The sequence below is a fragment of the Aquila chrysaetos genome, chromosome 26 (genome assembly GCF_900496995.4).
Source record: "Aquila chrysaetos chrysaetos chromosome 26, bAquChr1.4, whole genome shotgun sequence".
In the NCBI taxonomy this organism is placed as follows: Eukaryota; Metazoa; Chordata; class Aves; order Accipitriformes; family Accipitridae; genus Aquila; species Aquila chrysaetos.
In genome coordinates, this window is record NC_044029.1 from 10998143 (window position 1) to 11023376 (window position 25234).

General features: G+C 39.4%; 1 protein-coding gene across 4 annotated transcripts in view; it reads right to left on the reverse strand.

The window, feature by feature from the left end:
• The window catches only part of SYT1 (synaptotagmin 1), a 361032-nt gene that overhangs the window by 48240 nt on the left and 287558 nt on the right, over positions 1 to 25234 (reverse strand). For all 4 annotated transcript variants that reach the window (XM_030002786.2, XM_030002785.2, XM_030002787.2 and 1 more), the window contains one exon: positions 7382 to 7499. In XM_030002786.2, the coding sequence (XP_029858646.1) occupies positions 7382 to 7499 (118 nt within the window). The remainder of the gene's footprint in view (positions 1 to 7381; positions 7500 to 25234) is intronic.

Below are 25234 nucleotides of genomic sequence, written 5' to 3' on the forward strand. Positions count from 1 at the left end.
CATAGGCTGCAATTTTCAGAGAGTAAAAATAAATTAAACTTACTTGTAAGAGAACTGACTAATTTCCCTAAGGACTCCAGAATCTATCTACAGTATTTCCACATCCATTTTACAGCCACTCACATTGCTATGAAATTCTGGTAGAGCTTGAAAACCTAAAGTATTAACCATCTCATTTTCATGTGAGTAATTAACATATTGTGCTGATTTTAGCTGGGATAATTTTCTTCACAGTAGCTAGTATGGGGCTGTGTTTTGTTTTGGATTTATGCTGAAAACAGTGTTGATAACCCAGGGATGTTTTAGTTACTGCTGAGCAGTGCTTGCCCAGAGCCCAGGGCTTTTCTGCTTCTCCCCCCACCCCAGCAGCGAGCAGGCTGGGGGGGCACAAGGATTTGGGAGGGGACACAGCCGGGACAGCTGACCCCAACTGACCCAAGGGACATTCCAGCCCATATGACATCATGCTCAGCACATAAAGCTGGGGAAGAAGGAGGAAGGGGGGGCGTTGGGAGTGACGGCGTTCGTCTTCCCAAGTGACCGCTCTGCGTGATGGAGCCCTGCTGTCCTGGAGATGGCTGAACGCCTGCCTGCCCGTGGGAAGGGGTGGATGAATTCCTTGGTTTGCTTTGCTTGTGTGCGCAGCTTTTGCTTTCCCTATTCAACTGTCTTTATCTCAACCCACGAGTTTTCTCACTTTTACCCTTCCGATTCTCTCCCCATCCCACCCAGGGGGAATGAACGAGCAGCTGTGTGGGGCTGAGCTGCCGGCTGGGGTTAAACCACACCACCACACATCTTCACACTTGCTTTGGGACTGCATAACCAAATAAAAACAGACTGCAATTGAATCAGAAAGAAGCACGAATGCAAACACACACAAAATGCATTATGTAGATGTGGCTATTCAAATCAAAGAATAAGAAGTCTTCCAGCTCTCTGTTTTGTGGAAGGGAGGGTGGGGGAGAATCGACAGCAATGCCAGAAAATTATGACTATTGGCTGGCAGAGTCCACACAGCTGGGTGCTGACCTCCTGTACCTTTGGTCAGCGTGTACGATTAAGGAAATGTACACGTACAATAAGCTTTCTTTCCTTTCTCAAATCAAGAAGCTGTTCAAACACCTCCCGAGCCCAGGAGCTTTTTCCAGGGTTTGTCCTAAAGGTTTTGAGAGCAATTCCTACAGGTTTTGTACAACTTCACTGGTAATCAGCAGGCACAATCTCTCTTGCCTTATTTTAAGCATAGAAGGAAAAAAAAGAGCAGAACAATTTGACTCTGCTTCTTTGTAGGAATCACCACATTTGATGGTTCATCTTATACAATATATTATTGCCTGTAATACCCTGTAGCATATGATTCGCTCCAAAATGGACAATTACCTGACAGCTTCCTCGTAAGACTCTCCAAAATGGCCTGGAATACGAGACTCTATGTATCCTTTAACATGGCTTCTATAATGAATACATTGTAATTTGGAGTCTATTTTGATTTTGGAATTGCCTTCTTCAGCTTTTAACTTGAGGAAGAAGGTGGTTTGATGTGGAAGGCTTGAGCTGGGATTAGAAGAAACAACTCCCTAAGACCTTATTTACCCATTGAAAGAGGACCATTTCAGACAAGACCCCCCCACCCTACTGCCCAGTCTTTGGGAAGATGCCACCAACAGGAATGTTCTTTCAGGCAAGAAAGAAAGATTTTAACATGATGGAGATTTGGTGACCAATTCCATCACCACTGTAGGAGCCCACAGCAAATTTACTGCGATGCCGTGAGGCTGCTTTGCAAGCGTTAGAGAGATGTATTGCTGCAGCCATCTACTGTTGGAAGTTCTCCCAGTGTATTACAGTAGAGATACTGAGATATTAGATGTTATAGAAATCCTCACAGTAAGTAGAGATCTTAAAATATCTGTTGGTACTGGTCTCTGTTGGATTCTTTAGGATTACGCTAGTTGCAAATGCAGCTGTTGTGGTGGTGGTGGTGTTTGTTGTTTATTTTTACTTTTGTCTTTTAATAAGGCTGTTTTCTTTTCGCTTAATATTCACTGAGTTATGCTTACAATATGGCTTATAGCAAGGCCATGGCACTAATGGTGTATTTCTCTTCCCATAATATTGCATTCACGTTAGCTAGCTTTTAAGGTTTCTTATGTTTTAATGAAGTTATTAAAGTGGATGCTCTGACTGCATAATTCATGAGCATTCACTGTCTTCAAAGAGCTGGTCTCTAAACAATTTTTAATTTTTCAATTCTTTTCTAAGACATCCAACCAAGCTTTTTGAATTTGAATGCAGTATTTAAAATAGATGTCTAATTGTAGAAAGCTAGCTTTGTTTCTACTATAGTACCATTTGGTCCCCAGAGATGGTTCTGATTTATAGTATTTGCTTGGCAGATACAAAGAGGTGCTGTGTATTTTCTATTTATAACTCATAAATATTGAGATTAGCTTTCACACATAATGGACTGGATTACGGGCCGCTTTCTCTTCATGGCTGTATCTGCAGCTTTCTGCAGAAGGAAGAGCTCATGGATCCAATGACAATCCTCTTCTTGCAGTTCTTCCTAAGCATTAATTTGGTGTAAATAGGTACAGTTTAGGGTCTGCTATAGTATTTGCTACTTGGCAACAGTTCCTAAGGCAATACCTGAGCCCATGCCAGCTAGGGCATCTCCTCCCCATTGGAACTCAGGTCTGATGAGGGGGGCAGTGGTGAGAGGCAGCAGTGCTGAGGAGATAAGGGGAGGGTATGTTGCTTGCTACTAGGATACATTCCTGGTGATTAGATTCACTAAAAGCTAAGCACACTAAAATAATACACGGAGAACAAAAACCACATTTTAGCTTTCAAAGATTTTTAGAAGGAAAAAAACATACTGAAATTAATCCTGAAAAGATAAGCTATGTTAAGGCTTACACTTATTGTCAGCTACTGAGAGATGACTTTTTGATACAAAACAAAACAAAAAAAGGCATTTAAGCCAAAGGGCCTGGGTAGCTAAACACCCACAACAGCAGCCTGTCCAGGTGTGAGCCCCAGCTCCTTCTGAAGGTTCAGAGGCAAAATGCTTTTCAATGTGATTTTTGCATTGCAGTGGAGGTGGTATTTATAATAATATATATATTATATAATAATAATATAATAAGATAATTTATTTCAATGATTGGCTTGGTCAAAGCAGGGAAAGCTGTTCAAAGTTGAAATGAAAGCTTTTATTTCATGTTAGGAACAAAAATGAATACAAATGGAGGGTATGACTAAACACATGGAAATCTATAGAACTGCCTGCATTAATGTGTATTAATATTGGGAATTTTCCTATGTAATAAAAAGAAGCACTGTATTTATTGCACAGACCATATTTAGCTCCTAGTCAGATGTGCTGAGGGTTAACCAGCCATTTTTCTTTAGAAAATAAGTAAAAACTACAAATTGAAAACAAGATTAAAATTAATTTAGATGAAGTTTCATACTCATTTAAATCTGTATGTGAAATCACTACCAGTTTGATTTAAATGAATATCTCATAGGGGAGCTGCAGATAATTCCTGCCCTCTTTCTGGAGCAGAAGTAATCGTAAACCTGAATGAAGTATCATAATTCATAGACAACCCCTGTGAACCGACCGGCATAGCTGAGCTGCATTGTGCGCTTATCGAGGAATTAGTCAGGCTACGTCTCTAAGGCCTGTTTGGAGAGATTAAACTGCAAACTAGTTTTGAAATCTTCCAATTTTGCAAATCATCTAAATGAAATTAAAAAAACCCAAACACCACAGTGACTTGGGAGTCTAAGTTCCCTTGATTTGCTGCAAGACCTAAGCTTCTAAGTCTCATAGACATTTTGGGTGAAGGATACCTATAAAGCCATGTAACTCAAGTTTACCAAATTCAGACAAATAAAAATAATCTCTTTATAGCTTACATTCCTACATATCACCTGCCAGATGTCAGATTCATTAAAAATGCATTTGAATATAATTTAAATAATTAAAATGCCATTTTAAAACATGCATAATTGTTTGCCAGAGGCCCTTGCTCACCAGAAGTAATAATTTCCACTTGTTGTGGTGACTTGATGAGCTCAGGCTGAACAGTTCCAGTGTTTGAGCCAAGGTTTGCTTTAGTCACAGCCTGATGTTGCAATTAAGTTTAAGACCTGGGAGTTTATTGCTCAGATGGGTGATCTGGTTTTGTTACAAGGAGCCTAATGAATTTGATGATTAGTCTGTTGTCTTTTATTGTCTGTTTCCGAAGTAATTCGTGCTTGGCTTTTGACTGCTAATAAAATTTATGGAAAAGTTCAAAATGCTGGAGAGAAAGGCTTTTCTTTTTCAACTGTAGAAACCTTTAAATAGGATATATACGCTGACTAGCAGGATTAAGGTTTCACCAGTAGAAGCCCTGTAGAAAAGCTAGGAAAGGTAGTACTCTCAATCTACTTTGATTGTTCTCTTGCTTTTGACAGGTACTTTTGTAACTGGGCTCTCTAGCTGCACAACATAAATATACATGTTAAAAATCAAGCGCGTATTTAAGTCCAATTGAGCACAATTATGGATTTAATAAATTTCTAAATAGAAGCTCAGAAGACTCCTGAGCCACAGTGACTGGTTCTTTGCAGCGGGACTAAAGATAACATAAACGTTCTAAAGCTTTCCACATCGTTGAGGTGCAAAGGTATAGCAGATATTTACTAGCAGCAGTAATAGCCGAGATGTGGAGAGCAGCAGCCAGAAGGAAACTGCAAGGTCGTCTGCCGCTGTGCTGCGACTGCTTGGCAGCACTATGTCAGACCTCCTGCAGCAGCCAGGGCCTCGCTCCTCCTTTCTGCATGGCAGATAAACTCCACAGAGAGGCATAAAGGCTGGATGCAGGAGAAAGCAGAGCCCTTTCCAAATGTCTGTCTCCTGCTTTTCCAGCATCTTCTCCAAAATAGGAGAGAATAACAAAAAGACATACTCTAAACTCAAAACCAAGATACTTTTTGCCTATTTTTGACAAACTTCTAAGATTATCCTCCCCCCCCGCTCTCCGTGTCAACTACATAATTTTCACATCTTGCTAATGGCTTTCCCTTGGCAACAGTAAGTGCTGTTGAGGTATATAGGTAACATTCAGTTTGAGATCACGTTTGACTGTTAACATTTTTCCACCTCCACTGCAATGCAAAACTTCCAGTTTTGCAAAACAATAAGCCATTTTAGTATCTAGAGAAAATAACAAAACTAGTGGGGAAAGCATTTGCTAATCGAGATAAAATCCTGTCACCTTCGTTACCACTTAGCAGTACTATACTTTGAGAGTAGGTATTATTTAGTGTGAATACTTTGAGAGTAGGTATTATTTAGTGTGAATAATGACAACAGAATCTCAGCTTGATTTCAAAAGTTATTTCTGCATAATTTATTCAAAAGATAAATTCCCTAATGAAAGATACTGGATCCACTTTAAACCAACATTATTTCATCTATAATTACTGCCTCAGGAATACCGTACTAACTGCCATTTATCACTGTCAGTGACTTTTGAATTCCAGCTACAGCCATGGTATCCCATTGGGTTTGTTTGTCTCCGAGAGAACATGAGGTTTCTAGTTTGGCAATGCCCTAAAAAAGGAGAACAAAACCTGTTGTCCCCTAGAAATATATTTAAATGTCCTCTGTGTGCTTCAGCACATAGAGGAGAGTAAGCCCATTCATTTCCTCGTAGTTATTTCCAACACAATGCACTATATTTTCCATCTGAAGTTTGTAGAAGGTCTTCAGTTCATTAGTGCTTCCCCTGCCCCTTTCTTTTCTTATGAGCCGAGTACCCATTATCCATCACATTTCTTGCAAAGCTTGGAAAAGAATATAGATGCTCTGGCTCTTAGAGATACACTTCAGTCAAAAACCCCCACACTTCCTCATTATAAGAATCTAATCTTTCATTAGAAAACAATTAGGAAGTAAATGTGCTTAAGAACATTAATTTGCAATTTGTTCAGTATGAGCATTAGGGAAACTATTAGCGGTGTGTCCTAATCCAGTGTCCATTTTAGACAAGAAAAAGCTAGACTTGAATTGAGGTAATGACAACAATATTTTGATGTCTTTTACTTTATTATGTCTGTTGCTGTGCAGTGGAAGACTTTAGAAGCAAGTAAAATAAAAAAAGATAACTGGTTAATGGTAAGAGACTTTGTTTCCCCTCACTTTGTGAAGGTCCTCCTGTTATTGTTCATCAGAAGTGGCAAATAAAACCTTCAGGCTTGCTTTTATCAGGTTCCCATTTCTCTGTGTATTTTGGATATAATTCTTACCTTGTGCTAAGATTATAAGAAAATAAAAGTAAAACACTTTTTTATTGCCACTTGCCAATTCAAAATTGGCAATTGCATCATCTGTGTGTTAATGACAGCTGTAAAAGTTTTCAGTTCTAGAGCTGTGCTGGAAATATCCTCATTCTCAGTGGTCGGTAGAAACTGTCTCTTTTAAACAGAAGGTATATAAAATAAAATTCTCCTGGAAAGACGTCTCCTTATAAAGCATGTTATTTCATTTGGTGTCAGCTAACTGGCAATTTAGACAGGAATGTGTGTCCAAATTCCAGACACAGCAGAGAACAGCAGCTTACCTGGAGCTCCACCAGGTCGGTGGGACACAGCCCTAGCAGAGAGACGCCGGCCTGATGTCACACGTGCTGACCCTCCCTTAGAGATGGCATCCATCATCTCGCTCACGGTGTGTATGGCCTTACTACGGGGAAGGACTGCGAGGACTATTTGTAGGTACGGAGCACGGTGGAGATACCAACCTCACTGACTACCACAAGTGCAAGACTGTCATTTGGATTGCCGGCGTACGTGCAAATGCAGAGCACTCCCAACTCTGTGCATGGAAGCAATCACACCCGAGCCCTTCAGATGTAGAAACAATTATCCTAGCACCTCAACCAGCAGTCAGCATGGTGACCTGTGGCGAGTTCCTCTATTATGTATTATCAGTAACATTGCAGGGAAATGCTCACGTTTTGTGAGATTAAACAGACAATAGGAATTGTAGTCAGATTTTTTCCTCTTGCCTGAATAGTCTTTATTTATCTCCAGGCAACAGGAGAGAAGGAAAGTACAGAGAGCTTGTCATCTGACTGTTTAACTCTTCAGACCTTGTCTTGGAGTGGAATGCAATGTGTAACAAAATTCCTTTTTTTAAGCTAGAATGAGTTCTGATATACTCAGTCATGCCCTAACTTCCAGAAAACACAAACCGCATTTTTCAGACAGTGAACAAGAGCCCTTACCTTCTCAACCAAGAGGTCTCCAGTAGAAAATGAGTTGATTTTCTGCCTTTACAAGCCTGCAAAAATCTACAAGCAGATTTTCATGCACATACCTGATAGTCCACCGACATCCATCTTCTTCAGGTTCTTTGCCTCTAAAATGACGACAGTCAGTTTACCAGCAGTAGGCACATAACGGAGGGAGAAGCAGATATCACCCAGTTTTTCTTGCTGTGAAAGCAAACAAGACATGATGTTACATTTAAATCATTTTTTGTACCTTTTAAAAATGCAATTTTGAAAGCCCCACAGAAAAGTAACAGGATTACATCTCAAACTCCTACTGTTAAACAAAACATTCAAACGAACAATACGAGATGTCTGCCACAAGTTGCCCAGCTTAAATCCTTGATAACCTCGAGTCCATTGCAGCAACTGGAGTCCACAGCAGCTATCCTGTATGAAGTCAAATGACAAGATATCTGCTGGCTGCAAAGCAAGTTATACTGCTCAGCATTTCACCCCTGACAGTCAGGGTCCCACAAATACTGTTTGCCCTTTAAACCAAGTCATGAGTTTATTTTTTTTTTTTCCAGGTTCTGTTTCAGTAGAAATCAATTAACACACATGCATACGCAACTACTAGAATGTTTTCTGTGAAACAGTACCATGGGTCTTTCTCACCACACTGTCACAAAAGCAAAAAGTATAAAAAACAAAAAGCACAAAACATTAAGTATAAAAAAAAGGCTTGTCTCCTACCTGTCAGGCAAAAAAAAAGAAAAAAAAAAAAAAAAAAAAAGGCAGATATAGACCAGGAAAGCACACAGTCCACCCCTCCTCACATCAGTCAGGAATGGCTGGAAGGATTTGATTTTGCCTTCAGCCTTGCAGCCTATTATCTGGGATCCTGCCAAATGCAACCTTTCGCTATTTATTGCTTAGTACCTTCCTAACAGTCCTGGCAAAGAGGGAAAGGCTGAATTACGTTCAGAATTACAGGAACTTTGTTTTAAAAGGAGGAATAATAGATCTGAACTTGCAGACGCAAGAGAGAGAGCAAAAAAAGAGGAGAATACCACTTAGAAATGATGACTAGGATGATCCAAGCTGCTTTCCTCCTTCCTTTCAGGCACAAGGGTATGTCTGGGGGGCGGGGGACAGGTAACAAGTTGCTTTTGAGATGAGAAGAATCAGGTTACACTGAACAGTCCAGCAAAGCATTTCAGCCAGCCATGTTTCTCTTTCAAAGACAGTAGTTCTTATGGCCTATGTCTGTTTCCACAATTTATCCTGGCAGTAGAGTATAAAGTACATTTCTATGAAGCTGTATCTCTTTCGTTCCAGGGTTTTGTTAGAATAAATTGGAAGGCTGGTTGTTGAAAAGCTTTGGGGGTGTATCCAAGCTTTTTGTTAAGACGCTAGATAATTTTTTGCAGGAATTATGCACCTTCTCCCTATACCACAAATGCAAAAAGAACATGGCAATTTACCAGGTTAAAAGAGCCAAGGCGAAAGAGGCAAAGTCAGAACCTTACCTAAAAAGCTGGGGGAACACTACTGAGAGCAACTGGATCACGTATCCATGGATGTAGTGGGTAATTCCTAGAGAAAAGGCAGCCCATGTCCTAAGGACTTTACCATCCATGTAAAAGGAACCAAAATGTTCCTTTCCAACTGAGAGCTCAAGCTTCCAAGTCATTTAAGAGAAACTGAACTTCATCCACTAAGCCAAATTTTCAGCACCAGTGGCACTTCTCTCAATAGCTCTTATGCACAATCACTTTTTATCCAGGTTTCGATAAAACATCTGCAGTATATCCATCCGAAGGATGCATACAGGAAAGACACTGAGGTGCTGGAGCGTGTCCAGAGAAGGGCAACGGAGCTGGTGAAGGGTCTGGAGCACAAGTCTGATGAGGAGCGGCTGAGGGACGTGGGGTTGTTTAGCCTGGAGAAAAGGAGGCCGAGGGGAGACCTTATTGCTCTCTACAGCTACCTGAAAGGGGGTTGGAGTGAGGTGGGTGCTGGTCTCTTCTGTCAGGTGGCTGGAGATAGGACAAGAGGAAATGGCCCTAAGTTGCAGCAGGGGAGGTTTAGGTTGGATATTAGGAAAAATTTCTTCACCGAAAGGGTTAGCAAGTACTGGAACAGGCTGCCCAGGGAACTGGTTGAGTCACCATCCCTGGAGGCGTTCAAAAAACCACGTAGACGTGGCACTTCAGGACATGGTTTAGTGGACACGGTGGCGTGGGGTTGATGGTTGGACTCAATGATCTTAAAGGTCTTTTCCAACCTAAACAATTCTATGCCAGAAACTCAGCTATAGTTCAGAATTTACACCTTCCTCCCTTATCAAGAGGCACGTGGGCTTGTGTCAGAAGACTTCCTTGGGGATGTGGAATTCTTCGTTGGTCCCAACAATGGACCGGAGCGGTATATATTAAGAGCAGCATTATGTAGTTATTGTTCCTTTTAATAAATAAATACCCCCCTCCCCCCCAAAACACAAAACCCCAACAACTTCGAAACTGCAACAACAATGCCATACCTATAAAGTGACAGACACTGAAATTATTTTTACAAGTTAGGAACAAGACCCAGGGATTGTAATAGATAGTTCCCCGCAAAACATCAGCTCAGTGATCACCAGTGGACAGGAAACACACAGAACACACAGAGTTATGCATAGTTAGGAAATGGTCAGAGAGAACACAAAATAGCTCATGATGTTAAATGTGCATATCATGTATAAAAACACTGTCAGAATGCACATGTGCCAGTATCTTGGAAACTTATGGTGTCCTCCCCACCTCAAAAAGGATATGGTAGAATTGGGAAAGATTCCAAGAAAAGCAGCAGGAATGATCAAAGATATGACACAGCTTCTGCAGAAGGAACAGCTTAAGTAGATTAGGGCTCTTCAGGCTGCAAAGGGGGTAGTTGGGGAGCAGTATCTTAGAGACCTCTATCTGACCCAGGAGGACTATAATGATGTTATGACCTTGCTCAAAAGAACAGATCCTAATATCAGAAAATTTCCATTTTTAACTCATAGCTAGAATAACCTAAGAAGTCTTTCACAGCATGGACTGCACTGCTGTGGAAGGACTTACTACCCCTTCATGTCTGCACATACTGTTATAAATCCCAGCATAGATTCAGATCACAGAAATATGGATTTCAGCCGTGCAATCTGCATAGCTCGTGCTCGGCTCTAACTGAGCCTGCAACGGCACAGTGACAGCAAAACACGCTCCTGTTCCCCTGCCATTCGGTTTTGGAAGTCCATATTGGCTAGGCTAATGGTGAAGTTGATCTATCACTTGCAGCTTGTTCAGAATGGAAGAAATCAATTGCTTATTGATTTGTGTTATCATGATCACAGCTCACCCAGCTGCCCAGCGTTCTCCGCGGTCGCTGTTCTATTACATGGTAGACTTGGTTAAAATTAGCCTGGTTGATTCATGTGGCTCTGAATAAGACTGAAACAGGGTATATTTGAAAGCTCGTTTTAGTCCCCTGTCTTGGAGACCTTTGTACTCACCCGTCTCCTGACATTTAAGGGCTCTGCCCTCACCTCTAGATTCACTAGGCAGAGTTTTGGTTGTAGCAGCATGGGAACTTGCATTCCCTTGTATTCCTCAGAAATGCACCTCATTGACAGAATATCTAAACATCTGTTTTAGAAGGTACTTTTAAATCAATACCATGCTTCTAATTGTTCCTTTGAGTGGATTTTTGGTTTTGTTTGATTGGGGTTTTTGGGTTGTTTTTTTTTTTGGGGGGGGGTGTTTGGTTTTTTTTGGGGGGGGGGGGAGGTACTTGTGTTGAGACTAGAGCATGTTTAGTAAGCACAAAAAGGTGTTAGGATTGTTTCTGATCCAAGTGCTTCAGCAGAGGCTGGAGGAGGTACTTTACAAACACAGTTATTGCCACGGAGACCGTCACCTCTCACTAGCCTTTCTCCATCTGTAATCATGTTATGCTTCTGTGCAAATACTGCAATTGTCTACACAGAAGAGTAATTTTATGAGAGCATTTAATGCATTTTTAGCCTCTTTTAATGTAATTTTAGCTGCAGGAAGCACAGAGAAGCCAGCATCATGTAAACAGCCAGTTTTCCACAGATCACTAGCAAGCCATGGGAAAAGGCAGCAGATGATGAGCTCATTCCAGTGAGTAACTTGAAAAAATAGCATAGGTACCTCTTTAAATGCCTCCATAATCACGTTTGGTACTTTTTTGTTGTTATTAAGATCTGTATTAACTGCATTTCTTTAGTATTTCTTGTACTTTTAACATTTTCTTTTTGCATGACTGCCACAAGTTTTCTATTCCTAAGCTGTTTTTCGGTTTTGGTGTGGTTTTTTTTTTTTTTTTTAATTTTAATAATATTTGTCAGGCAAAATACTGCAAGTGGCAGCACTGCAATGAAGCAACAAAAAGCAATCACCAGAGGTGTGGTTTGCAGAAGATAATTACAAACCCCTGCAGGGCTACAAGGTACAGATGAGTGCTTCTGGTATGGTGATTATCTCATGGAGGTGCCTTATTGTTATTATGAATTTCTTTCAGCCCTATGTATAAATAATTTATGTTAGTAAATTACTTTGATCTCTGATGGAAACTGTAAGTTAGTGTTAGAAACTTCCTTCCAAGTGGGAGGTTCATAGACATTAACATATTCATGTATAATACCTAAACACCAATCAAAAGACTCTCCCCACCAGGCAACTTCATAACTTCATTACATTTAAAGAGGATGCAATGGAGCAGAACACAAGTGACATAGACAGTGCTGCTAACACTTCTTCAGCTTGGAAAAAGCTACTTGAAGTCCTGTTGAGAACCTGGACTTTTTAGAGATGACTCTAAGAGGCTCCTGCCTGTCTCATGTTTCTTGTATTTGTCAGTAGTCATTTTTGCATTGACAGTACACTCTCCTAATGAGCTACAGAGAAAAATGCTATTTATGCAGATTACTCTCATTTGCACTGCAAATCTCTAGCAGAGATATCTATCTTCTTAATATAAACATTCTCCATATTTTTGTGGAGGATATTACAAGAAAGTTGATGCTTGCAGCTGTCTTGGTAAAACAATACCAAAATAATGAGCCACGGGACCATATGCTTTTTCCTAATTGGATCTAAGACTCCCAAATAGTCAGTAGAGGGAGGAAGGATATCAACACAGTGAGGTGGGTTTCCAACTTCAATACCTGGTTTTGATTGTGGATATTTACATAAGCCTGAGAGAAACACAATAGGACATGGTTTATGGGTGAAGACCCAAAATATAATCTTCCACCGATCAATATTTACAACGGAAGCTCATAATGCTCACTGTATAGTTTTGATACCAACCAAAATGTTTTAAAACTCTGTGGAGGAAACAGGGACAGCATAAAGGTGGGTTATAAGCTAAACTAGAGTCTTTCAAACCCAGGTAAACTGTAATGACAGAATCTCTAATCCCAATTCCCACATCCATAGGCTTCAGACAGTTTTGAGGCCATCATATTCTGTCTACACATGGAGATCTCAAATCTGACCAATTCCTTTTCTTGGCACATAAACCATGAATACACTAAGCCACAAAGGTGTCACAGTAACACTACTAATATAATCACATGGATGCAGAAATGGATGACATGGACTGGCCACAACTTCAATTAAGCCACCATAGCAAGTGGGCAGAATTAGCAACCCATACACATAGCTGGGATCTACAACTGGGAAAGTATCACTCCTCCACAACCCCTAGGACAAATAGAGATCACACTGAGAAAAGGAAGTACTGGTTTGTTGGGCTCCCTTTTTTTCTTTAGACCTGAATTTTTTTTGTCACAAGAGCTGCCTTTAACACTAACAGCTTCAAAGACATTGCATTTTTTATATATATACATAGTTAAAGCAGAAATTTCAAACCTGCAATAGGTATAATCAGGAAAGACAGAAAATCTTTTTCTCTTACACTTGCTAATCAGGGACCACACGACCCCACAATATGAAGACAATTCTGCCACAATTAGGCAAAGGAGTGGGAAGTGAGCAAGAAGCTCTTAAAACTCAGCTTGCATAAATAGGCTAGAAATAGATGGTACAGCAGGGAAAGATAAAGAACTGGAAAGAGAAAGAAAAGCTGGAGCTAATGTGTCAGCCCATTATTATAGCACTTTTGGAGACTATCACATGAATATGTATGCACACCAAGTACCACTGTACCCCAAAGTCTATGAACTACTTTTGAGATAAAGTACTGAGGGCGAATAAGAGAGGCAGAGCTCTCCCTAGCCTTTTCAATCAAAAGGTTGATTACAGAAGTAGCTATTTCAGAGCTGGAAAATGCTAACTATAAACCCAGTCAATATAAACCTAAGGACTTTAACAACTAAACCATTAATCTGACAAGCAGAATAATTCCTTTGCTGTCTAAAAGAATTTCACGCCCATGAACGGAGCAGCCACACTGTTATACAGCCAGCAGTAAATAGGTGCTAAATGCCTCTGGAGAGAAGGAAGAATCTTCATGACAACTGTACCTACTGCACTTTTGAAGATAATATTTTAAAACAATAAAATATGAACAGACAAGTGCCCTACTCCATGTTTCCTTATTGAAGGATTAGTCTTTATTTGAAGGAATAACCCACTTGTCTTACAAAATGGAAATACAGAGTGTTTGTGATCAAGTTTCTCCTGTTTGCTTTTACTAACATTATTTCAGAAGCATCTTCACAGGTTTCACCTTCTTCAAGTGCGCAAACTTGGCAATAAAAGGAAGCTCCTGTTAATGTGAAGTGTTCAGTTACAAGGCACATAACAAGTAAATTAAGCAGCAAAGCAAAGTGAAATAGGTTACAGCAGGAGATCTCAGAAGAAACAGAGGGTCTTGAAGCAAAGATCCAGAGGGCTCGTTTTGGATGCTGTAAAAAAGGGACTGGCAGTGACAACAGGCTAAAGAAGAGATAGAAAGGAGACTGATGCTAGGTGAACAGAGAACAGAAATAGAAGCAAAGGTCTATGAGGTAAGTTTTAAAAGGGAGAAGTTTTAGGGCAGACAGGGAACAATCTTTTGAATGAAGGGAATTCATTAAAGGTATCAGGAGGTGGTATCTGTAAGGATACAGTCATGGTATAAAGTAGGAGTGAGGAAGAGCCAGAAGAAATGGTTTAATTGCATATTCCTTTTGACTGATTTCCCTACTACAGTTCTACTCTCCAACTCCTTTGTGATACAACTTCTGTATGCCAGCACTACTTTTTACCTTTGCTTAAAGGGAACAGACCTAGCAGGATCTTTCTGTGGAAAGAAAAATCTACTTTTTTTCCTTCCCCTCTGAACAGCACTACTTGACATAGAAATTCTTCACAAATCTCTGTCTTCTTATTGCAATATATATATAAAGGTAGTAGATGGCCTTTCTTTTAACTGTCCTAATTATGTAATATTCTCCAGAATATTTACAATAGTAATAGTTATAATAGTAAATCGGACTTGAAAGCAAGTTGGGCAATAATTTGAACCAGCCAATGTTATTAAAAAAATTAACAAGTCAGGTTTTGTCAGCTTCCTCCTTTTAGTCCTCTTCATTGCATTTTTAACTGTTTAGAGAAAGCACTTCTATTACTGCTTTCTAAAAAGCAGAGGAAATGGAAAGAGAAAACATTGTTATTAGCAGAAAATGACACTTCACGGTCATCAGTTTAAAAGCATTACAATCAGCTGCCTCTTGCAAAATGAGAAACACTGTGGCTGAAGGCACTTGAAATCAAAGATTAGCAGAAACGCACTCTTTGATTTCCAGACAAGAGACCATGCTACCAAACATACCGAGTTCTTAATTAAACAAGAAGAAAATTAATTTATTAAATACATGAGAAAGGGAAGAATGAATTAGAAGAAACATATACACCCGAACATCACAGCCTGGTTTTCTGTAACTCTTTGCCTACCCACAAATGCTTGCAGCTGGCTGCTCTGCTTTAATGATTGCATCTCACTCTATTTTGCCACTTGGCTTCTCCTCAGCTCCTGCCTGATCATATTTCTAAATGTCACTCACGTTTATGCAGGCCAGTGCACAAAACAAAATTAATTTAACTGAATGACACATTAATATTATTACTTTTGACAGCATGGAAAACTTATTAACTATAGCATGTCACAAGGCTAGTCTTCTAGTGAGTAGCCTAAGTACAACATTGAAAGGAAATGTAATACATTTGAAAGATTTTTTTTTTTTTGGTTTATCAGACACTGTGAGAAGTCAAGTCACAAAGCTTTTCCATAATTATTAGAATATTTTATGTGCATTGCAGTCACTCTACAGAAAGTCCTTGTCCTCCTGTGACAGGATTACAGGAGGCCACGGTACAGTACCCTCGCTCGATTCAAAAACATCTCTTGTAGTAAGTATGGGTACCTTAATGCTCAGTTAATGTAGTTTCTACTACTAAGTGTGTCTCAGTTTCCAAAAGCAATTGACTCCAAAGCTTTTGATTATGGATTGAAATTACAGCATACATCCAAAAATATACAGGATCAGTAAACAGCAGAGAACTGTAATTAAGAATCAAATCAATTACTGATTCCTTACTTGTAAGATGTACCACTGGATGTGGTACTGTATTAAAAACCTGGCACGAACAGAGTCCTTGCTACGATGACCATACATTATCGATTAATGAAAGAAAAAACAAACAGATTAAACAAACCGGTAAGTGGGAACAATTGGCATGATGGAATGAGTAATCATCTATGGCTGCTGGTAAATCCTGCTGAAATTCAAGAGCCCCAGGGAAAGACTATCAGGTGAATTCAGTACCTCCATTACTGAAAGCGTACAGTATATTCCTATTTGTTCTGCAAGAACCACAAAGAGAAATTCAGTGGAATTTGTGGCTTAACTTTGTAGCCAGCTATCTTTTTCCCTTTCCTCTGTAACAAACTACCAAGACAAAAAGACTGTGCACCTCATGCCAGTCCCAGCTACATTATAAATAAATGATTCCTTTTGCAGTGACACCAGCACGGCCTGGTTCACTCGACTCCTGCAGATAGATGTCCTCCTTTCTCTCATCTCTTGCTTGCTGTAACACCAGTTCAGCTTTCATGTTCCTCCATAATATCCCCCAGCACTACCTCCAGCTCCCTTCCATGACCCCAGTCACAAACCCCACACAATACAGCAGCCTCTTCCAAAATCTCCTAAATTGGCAATTAGGCAAGAGGCAGTACATGATATCATTGTTCTATAACTAGAAACTTGCTGGTCAGCTAGAGGCAGGCCAAAGAGAACAGGTGAGGACCTGGTATGTGCTCAAGGGTTTCCCTGAACAGGGCAAGAATCTACCCTCTTTAAGGCATTGCTTTCCATTAAACTTACAGGAACCTTCTTACCATGCTCCCCAGCTTCCAGCGCAGCACACAACACAAATCTGTGCCAAAACCAGCTTGAGCCTTTATCTTCACAAGAAGACAACTCAGCCGTACAGGTAGGTCAGGGTCCTCGCTACACCTGCGGCCACAGTGGTGACCTGGAAAGGGCTGCAGACCAGGGGATTGCACAGCAAGCTGAAAAGGAACTGGATTTGCTACTGGGAAAATCACAGACAGCTGATGTAAGTTAACAGCTGATAGGTGAAGTCTTATAACAAGACAGTTCTCCACCTGTAATTTATCAAGATGAAGACGACTTTCTTTCATGTATAATTTCACCCAAGTTAATGTCATCTTTTATTTCTACCCACAGCTTCTGCGCTACAAGCACAGGCAGGAACTGAAATCCCTTTCCGTATCATTGCTTGTCATTTGGAAGGTTTTCTTACATTGTCCTCTTTTACTAATTTTTGTACTGGAGATTTTTCCAGAGCATCAAAACTGCCTAAAAATATGAGATGGGGTAAAGGATATGCAGCTGGAAAAGAGGCAAGCTGAAAACCCTCAGAAAAGCTCAGAGCCACTCTTGTTCTAGTGCTTCCTAGTTTCAGGGAAGTCAGAAATATGTAAAATATTCTCTCAGATAATTTCAATATTTTTGTCTTTGGTTCCAGTTGAAATGAAGAAACTAATACATGCCTCCTTCTACAACGCCTTGCATTGTAAGTTTTAAGTTCAGCTTGTTAAATATTTGTGTTCAGTTCAAGAATGAGTTCCTTCTAACTAGTGCTATGTATTCAAATCTGTTGACTTACCCTTACCAGGCTCGTATCCACTTCTTAAACTAAGCATGCAAAAATACATTTCTATGAAACTACTGAAAGATATTCAAGTTTTTGGATAAATACATACTGGCAAAAAACTTCTTTTATTACTCCACTTCCCCTGGCTACTTCACTTTGAAAAACTCTCTTAACACATTCTTTAGGAAGACAAGACAGCTCATCAAAGGTCATCATAGCAATCAGTACCACACACTGAATTTCATTAATCTGTTCAGTAAAAAGAAAGAGGTCACCGCAGTCATCTATAAAAATCTAGGAAAGATGACTGCACTTATCATGAGATTTCTGGCTCAGTGATGTTCATTTTTAATAAATCTTAGGCCATAAGGGAAATTCCAGAAGATTGGAATAGTGCTAATATTATGCCCATCTTACTTAAAAAAAACCCAAATGGGATGAAGGCGGTATCTATCAGCCATCTGCCTTTTATCAAACCCCGATGAAACAAAGAAAGAACTCATAAACATTTGTATTAATGTTGATTTAAAGGATATGAAATATACTGAAAGTGAAGTCACGTGGTTTTATGGAAAATAGGCTTTTTCAACTAAAACCAGATTCACTCTTTGATAAGATTGTAAATTTGGTTGATGAAGGAAGCATGCAAAATATTTTTTTGTTCTGTTCAAGGTCTACTGATGTTTTTATAGATGTGGAAGACATTTCTGCTGATAAAATAAGCAGGTGATACCAAAAATACCATAACGGTAAATAATAATGCAACAGGTTGGTCAGAGAGAAAGTGCGAAATCACTTAGCTGTAACCAGTCACACAGAATACATTTTCATACAGCCAAAAGCAAAAATTCTACATTCTAAGGCAAAGAACTCAAGACTATATCTAAGTATCTACTGAATCAGGAAAGATATCTTAGAAGGCAGTGCCTCCTGCTGAGGATTTAGGGTCATAAGCAACAGACCATGAACTGCTAGTGTAATGCTGTGCAAAACATTCAATAGTAGGAGCAAGCAGAAGTAGCTGGTGACTTTGCTGTTTGGCAAAGACATAAAGTATACTGCACACAGTTCTTGTGTACATATTTTTTTTTAAGATGCTGAAAACTACAAAGAAGGTAGTCTTCAAAAAGTCACAACTCTTATTGGAAAAATGGAGAAAAAGCCTGATTGTGAAAAACCTAAGAGATGAATTTCTGCAGCTTTCTGAAAAGAGGATGGGAAGTGTCTTGATTACAGTGCATAAGTACTGTAGAGAAGAGGAAGCATCATGTATTAAATGGCTTGAATCTACTGAAGAAGGGCACAACAAGAATCGATGACTTGGAGTAGAATCCAGTAACATCCAAATAACAAATAAAGTACACATTTTTAACACAGAGAGAGAGTAACTGCTGAAGCTATGAGGGTTGTGTTATTTCCTCCCTTACTGATGTCTTAAAATCAGTAACTTGCAAACTCTTTGGGTTTGAAGACCCTCTACCCATTTTCCAGCGGAGGTGCAAAGCTGCCTATAATGAATGCTGGTCTAATGTCAGCAGTCTTCTCTTTGTATCCTTTGTCAGTAAGTTCTCACACAGAATTTTCCAGTGGAATTTCCACAAAATTCTGATTAGATGATAATACAATGTGTCACGGGAGACTTGGTTTTGCTGAACTTCCACTAAAAACATGCAGGATAATGCTGAAAGTCAGGATACCATGAGGAAATCCGAGCTTTCGGAATTTGCAGTCTTTGGCCATGCAGCCAGGACAAAATGCCATGGGCTGAGAATCAAAGGGTTTCTAGCTCCTTGCTCCAAAACCAAGCAAGGTCTAATTTTCCAGCTTGTAAGGGGGTTTCCTTGTGCCACCTTCCTCCCAACTTGGCACAGGGGGAACACTACTATCTCCTGGATCCTGCCTGTTTCCTAGATTAAGTTTGATTATAGGAGGTTCTTTAAAATGTTCCTTGAAGATCTAGGAGTCCTCCAGGTTTAGGGCAGACAACCTCACCTCATTTAGAAAACTAGCCAATTTGATAGGAAATAGTAGTATTTCTAAACAAAACAAAGGTTTTTGAAATGGGATTTTTTTTTTTTTTTTGCAGAAAGAAAATGCTAATGTTAGCTAGTCTAGGCTCAATGCAAATAAAATAAATCAGATTTAAAGACTTGTCATCCTCAGTGAGTTGTAAGAGCTCATATAGTGGTGCCTTCTGGCAACAAACCCAAGGAATCAATGAACAGGTGGGCTAAAAAGTCTAAGGAGCATGTCCCAGGGTTTATACACAAGATATTCACAGCTTTATACGCAGTGATTGTGCTCGAAGGCTGAGTAACAGCTAGTTTTCATGATAGGGAACATATAAACAGGAAAGTTTCACAGCCTTAAATCCTTATATAATGTGACTGGTGTTTGTGCTTGCAAGAACTTAGGCCAATTGTAGAACTCTACAGCCGAAATCCAAGCAGGAAGCCAATATTCTGAAGTCATTCTGGAACATATGATTGCTGCAGCAAATCTAGTAGAGTTTAATTAAAATCTGTTCTCATTTACAGTTATCATATATCAGAAAATACTAATTTTTGGATTTTATGTTTTTAATCATTAAAGTTGTAACTTTCAATACACTAAATGTGCATATATTCCCTTTAGGCTGATGGATGAAACTAAAAGCATACAGTTCTCCATTAAGAAAGCAACTAATAGTTTAGTATGACAGACAGACATTCTGAAGAAATAATCATGTCTTTCAAAGAGATTTTAAATGATTTAATGATTTAAAGGCAATGTAGAAAAGTATGATTCTATATCTAGAGAAACATCATCACTTGCTGTATCAAACTGCAATGAGAGAAATTGGTCCTCATTGTAAAAAAAAGAGGATGGGGAAGCATGCGCATATTTGGATGGCATTCGAAGTTAGAGGTGGGTTTTTCTGGAGGGCTTTGACGTATTGTCATATACAAGTTAACATTTAAGAGTGACAGAAAAAGAAAATGTAGGGATGAATATCTACTATGACAAGAAAGAATCATGGGTTACAGAGAAGTGCTGTGGAAGAACTGCAGCTCTTACTTTGTGTCACAGACTTGTAATAGTTGTACCTATTTTCTGTATAATAAGTACAAGCAAAAAAATTAGAGTAATCAAAAGTAATTCAAATGTCCCACATCTCCTGGAAAACTTGCATGCTCTAAAACATCACAGAAAATTAATGTTCAGCCTGAATGATTAACGTGGAAGTCTGAATGAGTAAAAACACTTTCAGCATAATCCGCTGCTATCTAATTCTGGGCTAGGCATTAACAGACAGGGGATGTCAGCTGCAGACCTCAGGTCACTCATGAAAATCAGTTGCTGCCAGTTTTGAAGCCTGAGCTTCACTCATCAACAGAGATCCTCTTGTTAATTTTCACAGTTACTGAAGAAGATATGGAAAAACAAAGATAAAATAACTGGATTCCAGACAACCAAGTAGCTCCGAAGATTACCAGAAGTAATTTAAGCAGCACCTAAAACTGGTTAAGGATCTAATGGGAAGCTCAGGCGCTGTCTGCCCACTGCCATCCATACCATTGAGAAGCTGCAGTGCCATGTTCTATGCCAGTGGCATCAAAAGCAAGTTATAAACCCCACATAACGGTAATCGTCTAGGGAATGACTTAGGTTAGAATTTTATGGCAAGGTCTCTATCTAAGAAGAAGAGATTTGAACTCAAGGTCAGCCACAAGTGGAAAAATGCACTAGAGAAGGGTTCCCAAATTTAGTTGCCATTATCAGTGACAGTGGAAGTAGCAATAACTCCTAATTCTGTTCTGTTGTAGGCGAATGCATCCAGTCGATCAAGCAGCAATAACATACCACTGTTTGAACTCTCTTTCTCACTGCTAGTTTGTAAACTCCTACCTTTGGCACTATTTCTGTAATTGTAATTGCAGACATAATGTTCAAGGAAAAGGTCTTGGCCTCCATGTCACTGGATTCAGTGCCAGGTATTTCTTTTCATCTAGTGCTTGGCCAGCAAGAAGCACATACAGACAATATCTGGGTCCAAAAGATTAGAAACAAATTTTAACTACGCGATGGTGATTGTATCTCAAAGCGAGTTGTGTGCTGCTCTAAGGAGAGAGCAAGAGTAGTAATTCTGCAGCAGTGACCATACTCAAGCCCTCCACAGAAAAAAACATCCTACTCTGGAAACTCTGCCAGAGTTTGGAGAGGACAGAACAACTACAGTACCACTCCATCCACCTAGCCAGCCAGGGAGCCATCTGAAACAAAAAGTCCCAGTTAATGCAATTAACGGCCGCTCACAAAACTATTAAAGTCTGCACAAAAGCTTCCATCACAGAAGATGAATAATAAAAGAAGGATGTATTTCTGCTCCATACTCAGGTCTACATCTCATATGCACACATACACACAGAGTGAGAATATGCTGAGAAGTGAGGAGGTGGAGTGATTCACAGAAGTTTGACCTCTGGTCAACATAGATACTAAAAAGCAACAGCAACTTTAGACCGGAGGCTAAATCGTGCAACTTAATAATTAACTGACTCACTCAGGTGTATAGAATGATGGTAGAACTTAAAAAAAAAGAAAAAAACCTGTAAGAATAAGAAACTGAGAGATCAGTCAGCATTGCATGATTTTCTCCTTTCCTGTGGCCAGTGGCATGAAAGTTTGGAGATACAGAGAGAGAGAGGAGAGATGGTTTGATCTTTAGACAGTGGCATCATTCTTGGAGTAAAATTCCTCACTATTGGAATTCTAGATGACAGAGGTTACAAAAATTCGTATTGTACAGCACCAACATTATAAATGTTCATGCTCAGATAAGGTACAGAAAAGCATTTACATCTATCTTATTAATCTCTTTAAATTTTATGTATGACATAGTTACCTATGAACATCCAAGAATAATAATATTTGCTTTGATCTGTGTGATTGAAAGTGAAAGACTACCCATCATCAGTCCTTCAAAAAGAACTGTGTCTATGTCGTAGACTGCAAGATCTTAAAAACTGGAAATGTCAGTTCTCCATTAACCTACAAGGGAAGAATGCATAAAATGCAGAAATAGAGATATTCTATGAAAAAGGTTTTTTCTGAAAGTTATTATTTTGTACAACAGCATCCTGCCCAGACTGAATTAGACATGAACAAGAGAAAAAGGCTATGTTATTCCACAGGTTTTTAGAATCTAATTTAAATCATCATGTCCTGAGTATTCCTCTAGTTACGTTGATAACAATCACACAGTAAGCTGCAGAAGGCCACGGAAAAGAAAGAGGAAAGAAGTACAGGGTTGATTGCACTAAAACCACCCAGCTGCATCACCTGTAACACACCAACACCACATCAGCCAATGTGAGGAATTTCTTTGGCCTTTGGTGGAAGGCCAAGTTTCATGACACAATCAAACAGGTAACTAGGAACGAGTTATTGCTGTCTGTCATCCATTTAGCCTAGAAATAAGACTTGGTAATACATCCTAAATTCATATACTCTACCTCTTAAAATATTAGCATAAAAGCAATAAAAGCCTAATACCACCGAACTAAAAATACAGTATTATGTTGTAGATTCTAACTGTGACTTCTCTAAAGTAAGGGCATTTGGTGCTAATTCCCGTCGCAGGTACAAGGCAAAGTGCTTCAAATGCCAGTTAAGCTCATTGTTGAACTAAACTGAAACACAACAGGCTCTGAAAAGAGGTTAAATGGTTACTATGGTAATCCCTGACATGGTCTAAATTGGTGTTTAAGAGCTGACAGAGGAAAAAAATGAAGAAAATGGCTAATCCTTTTCTTTCTTGGATGACTATTCCTAAATCTTTGTCTTTTAACCTTTTCAGAAATACGTCTTTCTCTGAGGCTTCTGGAGACCAAAATCTTTTAGTTCTATGTGGAGTGGGCACAACAAAGCGAGGAGACCAGAGTGGCATACTATGCCTCGAGCTTTTAGTGAAAAAGCCATCGTCTTCTTTGTGGGAGCTGCTCTTTCCTTGTGACTGTTAAAACACTGGTCTCTGTTCTGAAGGCCCTTCTCACGACACTTATGATGGAGTACTTTGATACAGCTATCTCACAGCTTCCCTTAGCTCCTGATCCTGGTTTGTAACAGCAATCAGATAATGATTTTTGTCACTCTTCATTTGCGAAGGGAGGGGAGAAAGGGAAATAAGGTATTACCCTGGACTACTGCAAAGCTTCTGCCTAGAGTCCCAGTGAGAAATGCAGTTTCTGCCTCTGGATAATGCATTCACTGATGCTGGTAATCAGAAAAATAAGTAAGCACATAAAAATCCAGGTGGAGAAAAATGCAGGAAAATTTCACATATAGCATGTTCTGTGGCCCTTTCACACCAATCAGCTGATTCTGCAGATGCATTTGCAATCCCTCCCAGATTACAGAGCTTTATAACTGGGAGTACTCCACGATTATGGCTGAATTCCCTGGAATTCCTTCTGCAGCTTCCATCCAAAACATCTCTTCATACTGTAGCTTTAGCACCTTCCACTTGGAATATACTTCAACCCATGCAAATGACTGATACATCAGCTATCTGAATGAATCGCTTGCAGGTACATGAAAAATACTTCCAGCATCTAAGTGATATAAATTCTGCTTAAGCCTTTTGAAGAAGGACTCTGAGATGATTTTGATCCCTCTCAGCATCTTTCTCAAAAGCCTATAAAAACACCATTCAGAACATCGCTTTCCAAATGCCACTGTATGGTTAACATCTAAGTCCAGTGCTTTTGAACTCCTTGGCTGGTCTGGCCTCCCTCCTCTATTAAGCATTTTAAAATATCCTATACTTGAGCGATAAAAAAACCACACAATAACATTAAGAGGCAGAGGTGGGGAATTGTCCACTATTCCTTCCTTCGGCCTTGTAACTTTCTACAAGGTCTTTAGGAATATGCCTTGCCTAGAATCAACATTAATACAATTATTATTATTTTGTGTATGGATCATTAGATGCTTAGCACCAAGTGTATGATCTACTTTGTCAGCACAGTTTAACCTCAGGATGCCCTTCCACACTTGAAAGTCAAATGGTAATAAGTATGTTTTTGACAAATAAGCAATACAAGTTTTTCTCAGAATGAATACTGTCCAGAAACAGAAGGGCCCCAGCAGAGCCTGAATTTTACACTATCATTGAACTTCTTCTTGTCTACTGTCCTCTGTATTTGAATTTAATATCTGTAAAGCCAGGCAGTCTGAGATGAATCAAGACAAGTTCCCTTTTGATTTCAAGTAAGCCAATTACATTCTTTTTGTTATAACACAAGAATGCCTCTGACCTCCTAAGGTAGGTGTCTCTTCCAGAGAGGGAGTTAAGAAAGAGAATACTCAACAAAGGTATATAGTGGGATTGTCAGCAGTTTGAGTATGAAAGGTGAGAAAAGAAATGCATAATTCTAATAGCCTGAAACAGTACTGTAACTGCTCTGCTTGAGTCATATGGTTTTACCTTTAAAATCACAACATTTCAACACCTTCAATTTCAAGATGAAAAACAACTAATTAAATGCTAAAGAATTTCACATCAGGCTTGCTTATTCTAAAACTTGAGAACCTCTCTCTTGTTCCCTCACCGTCAAATTCAGTTCCTTTGCAGGACAGATGCTGCACTTACAATGTTGAACGTGCATTCGACATTGTGCGTTTACTGTATGTAACTCTGCCACAAAACCTGAAAATTAAAACCCCCTTAGATTTAACATTTTCAAGTTTTAATTGGGTGTAAGAAGAAGTGAACTTGAGAAAACTTGAACACCA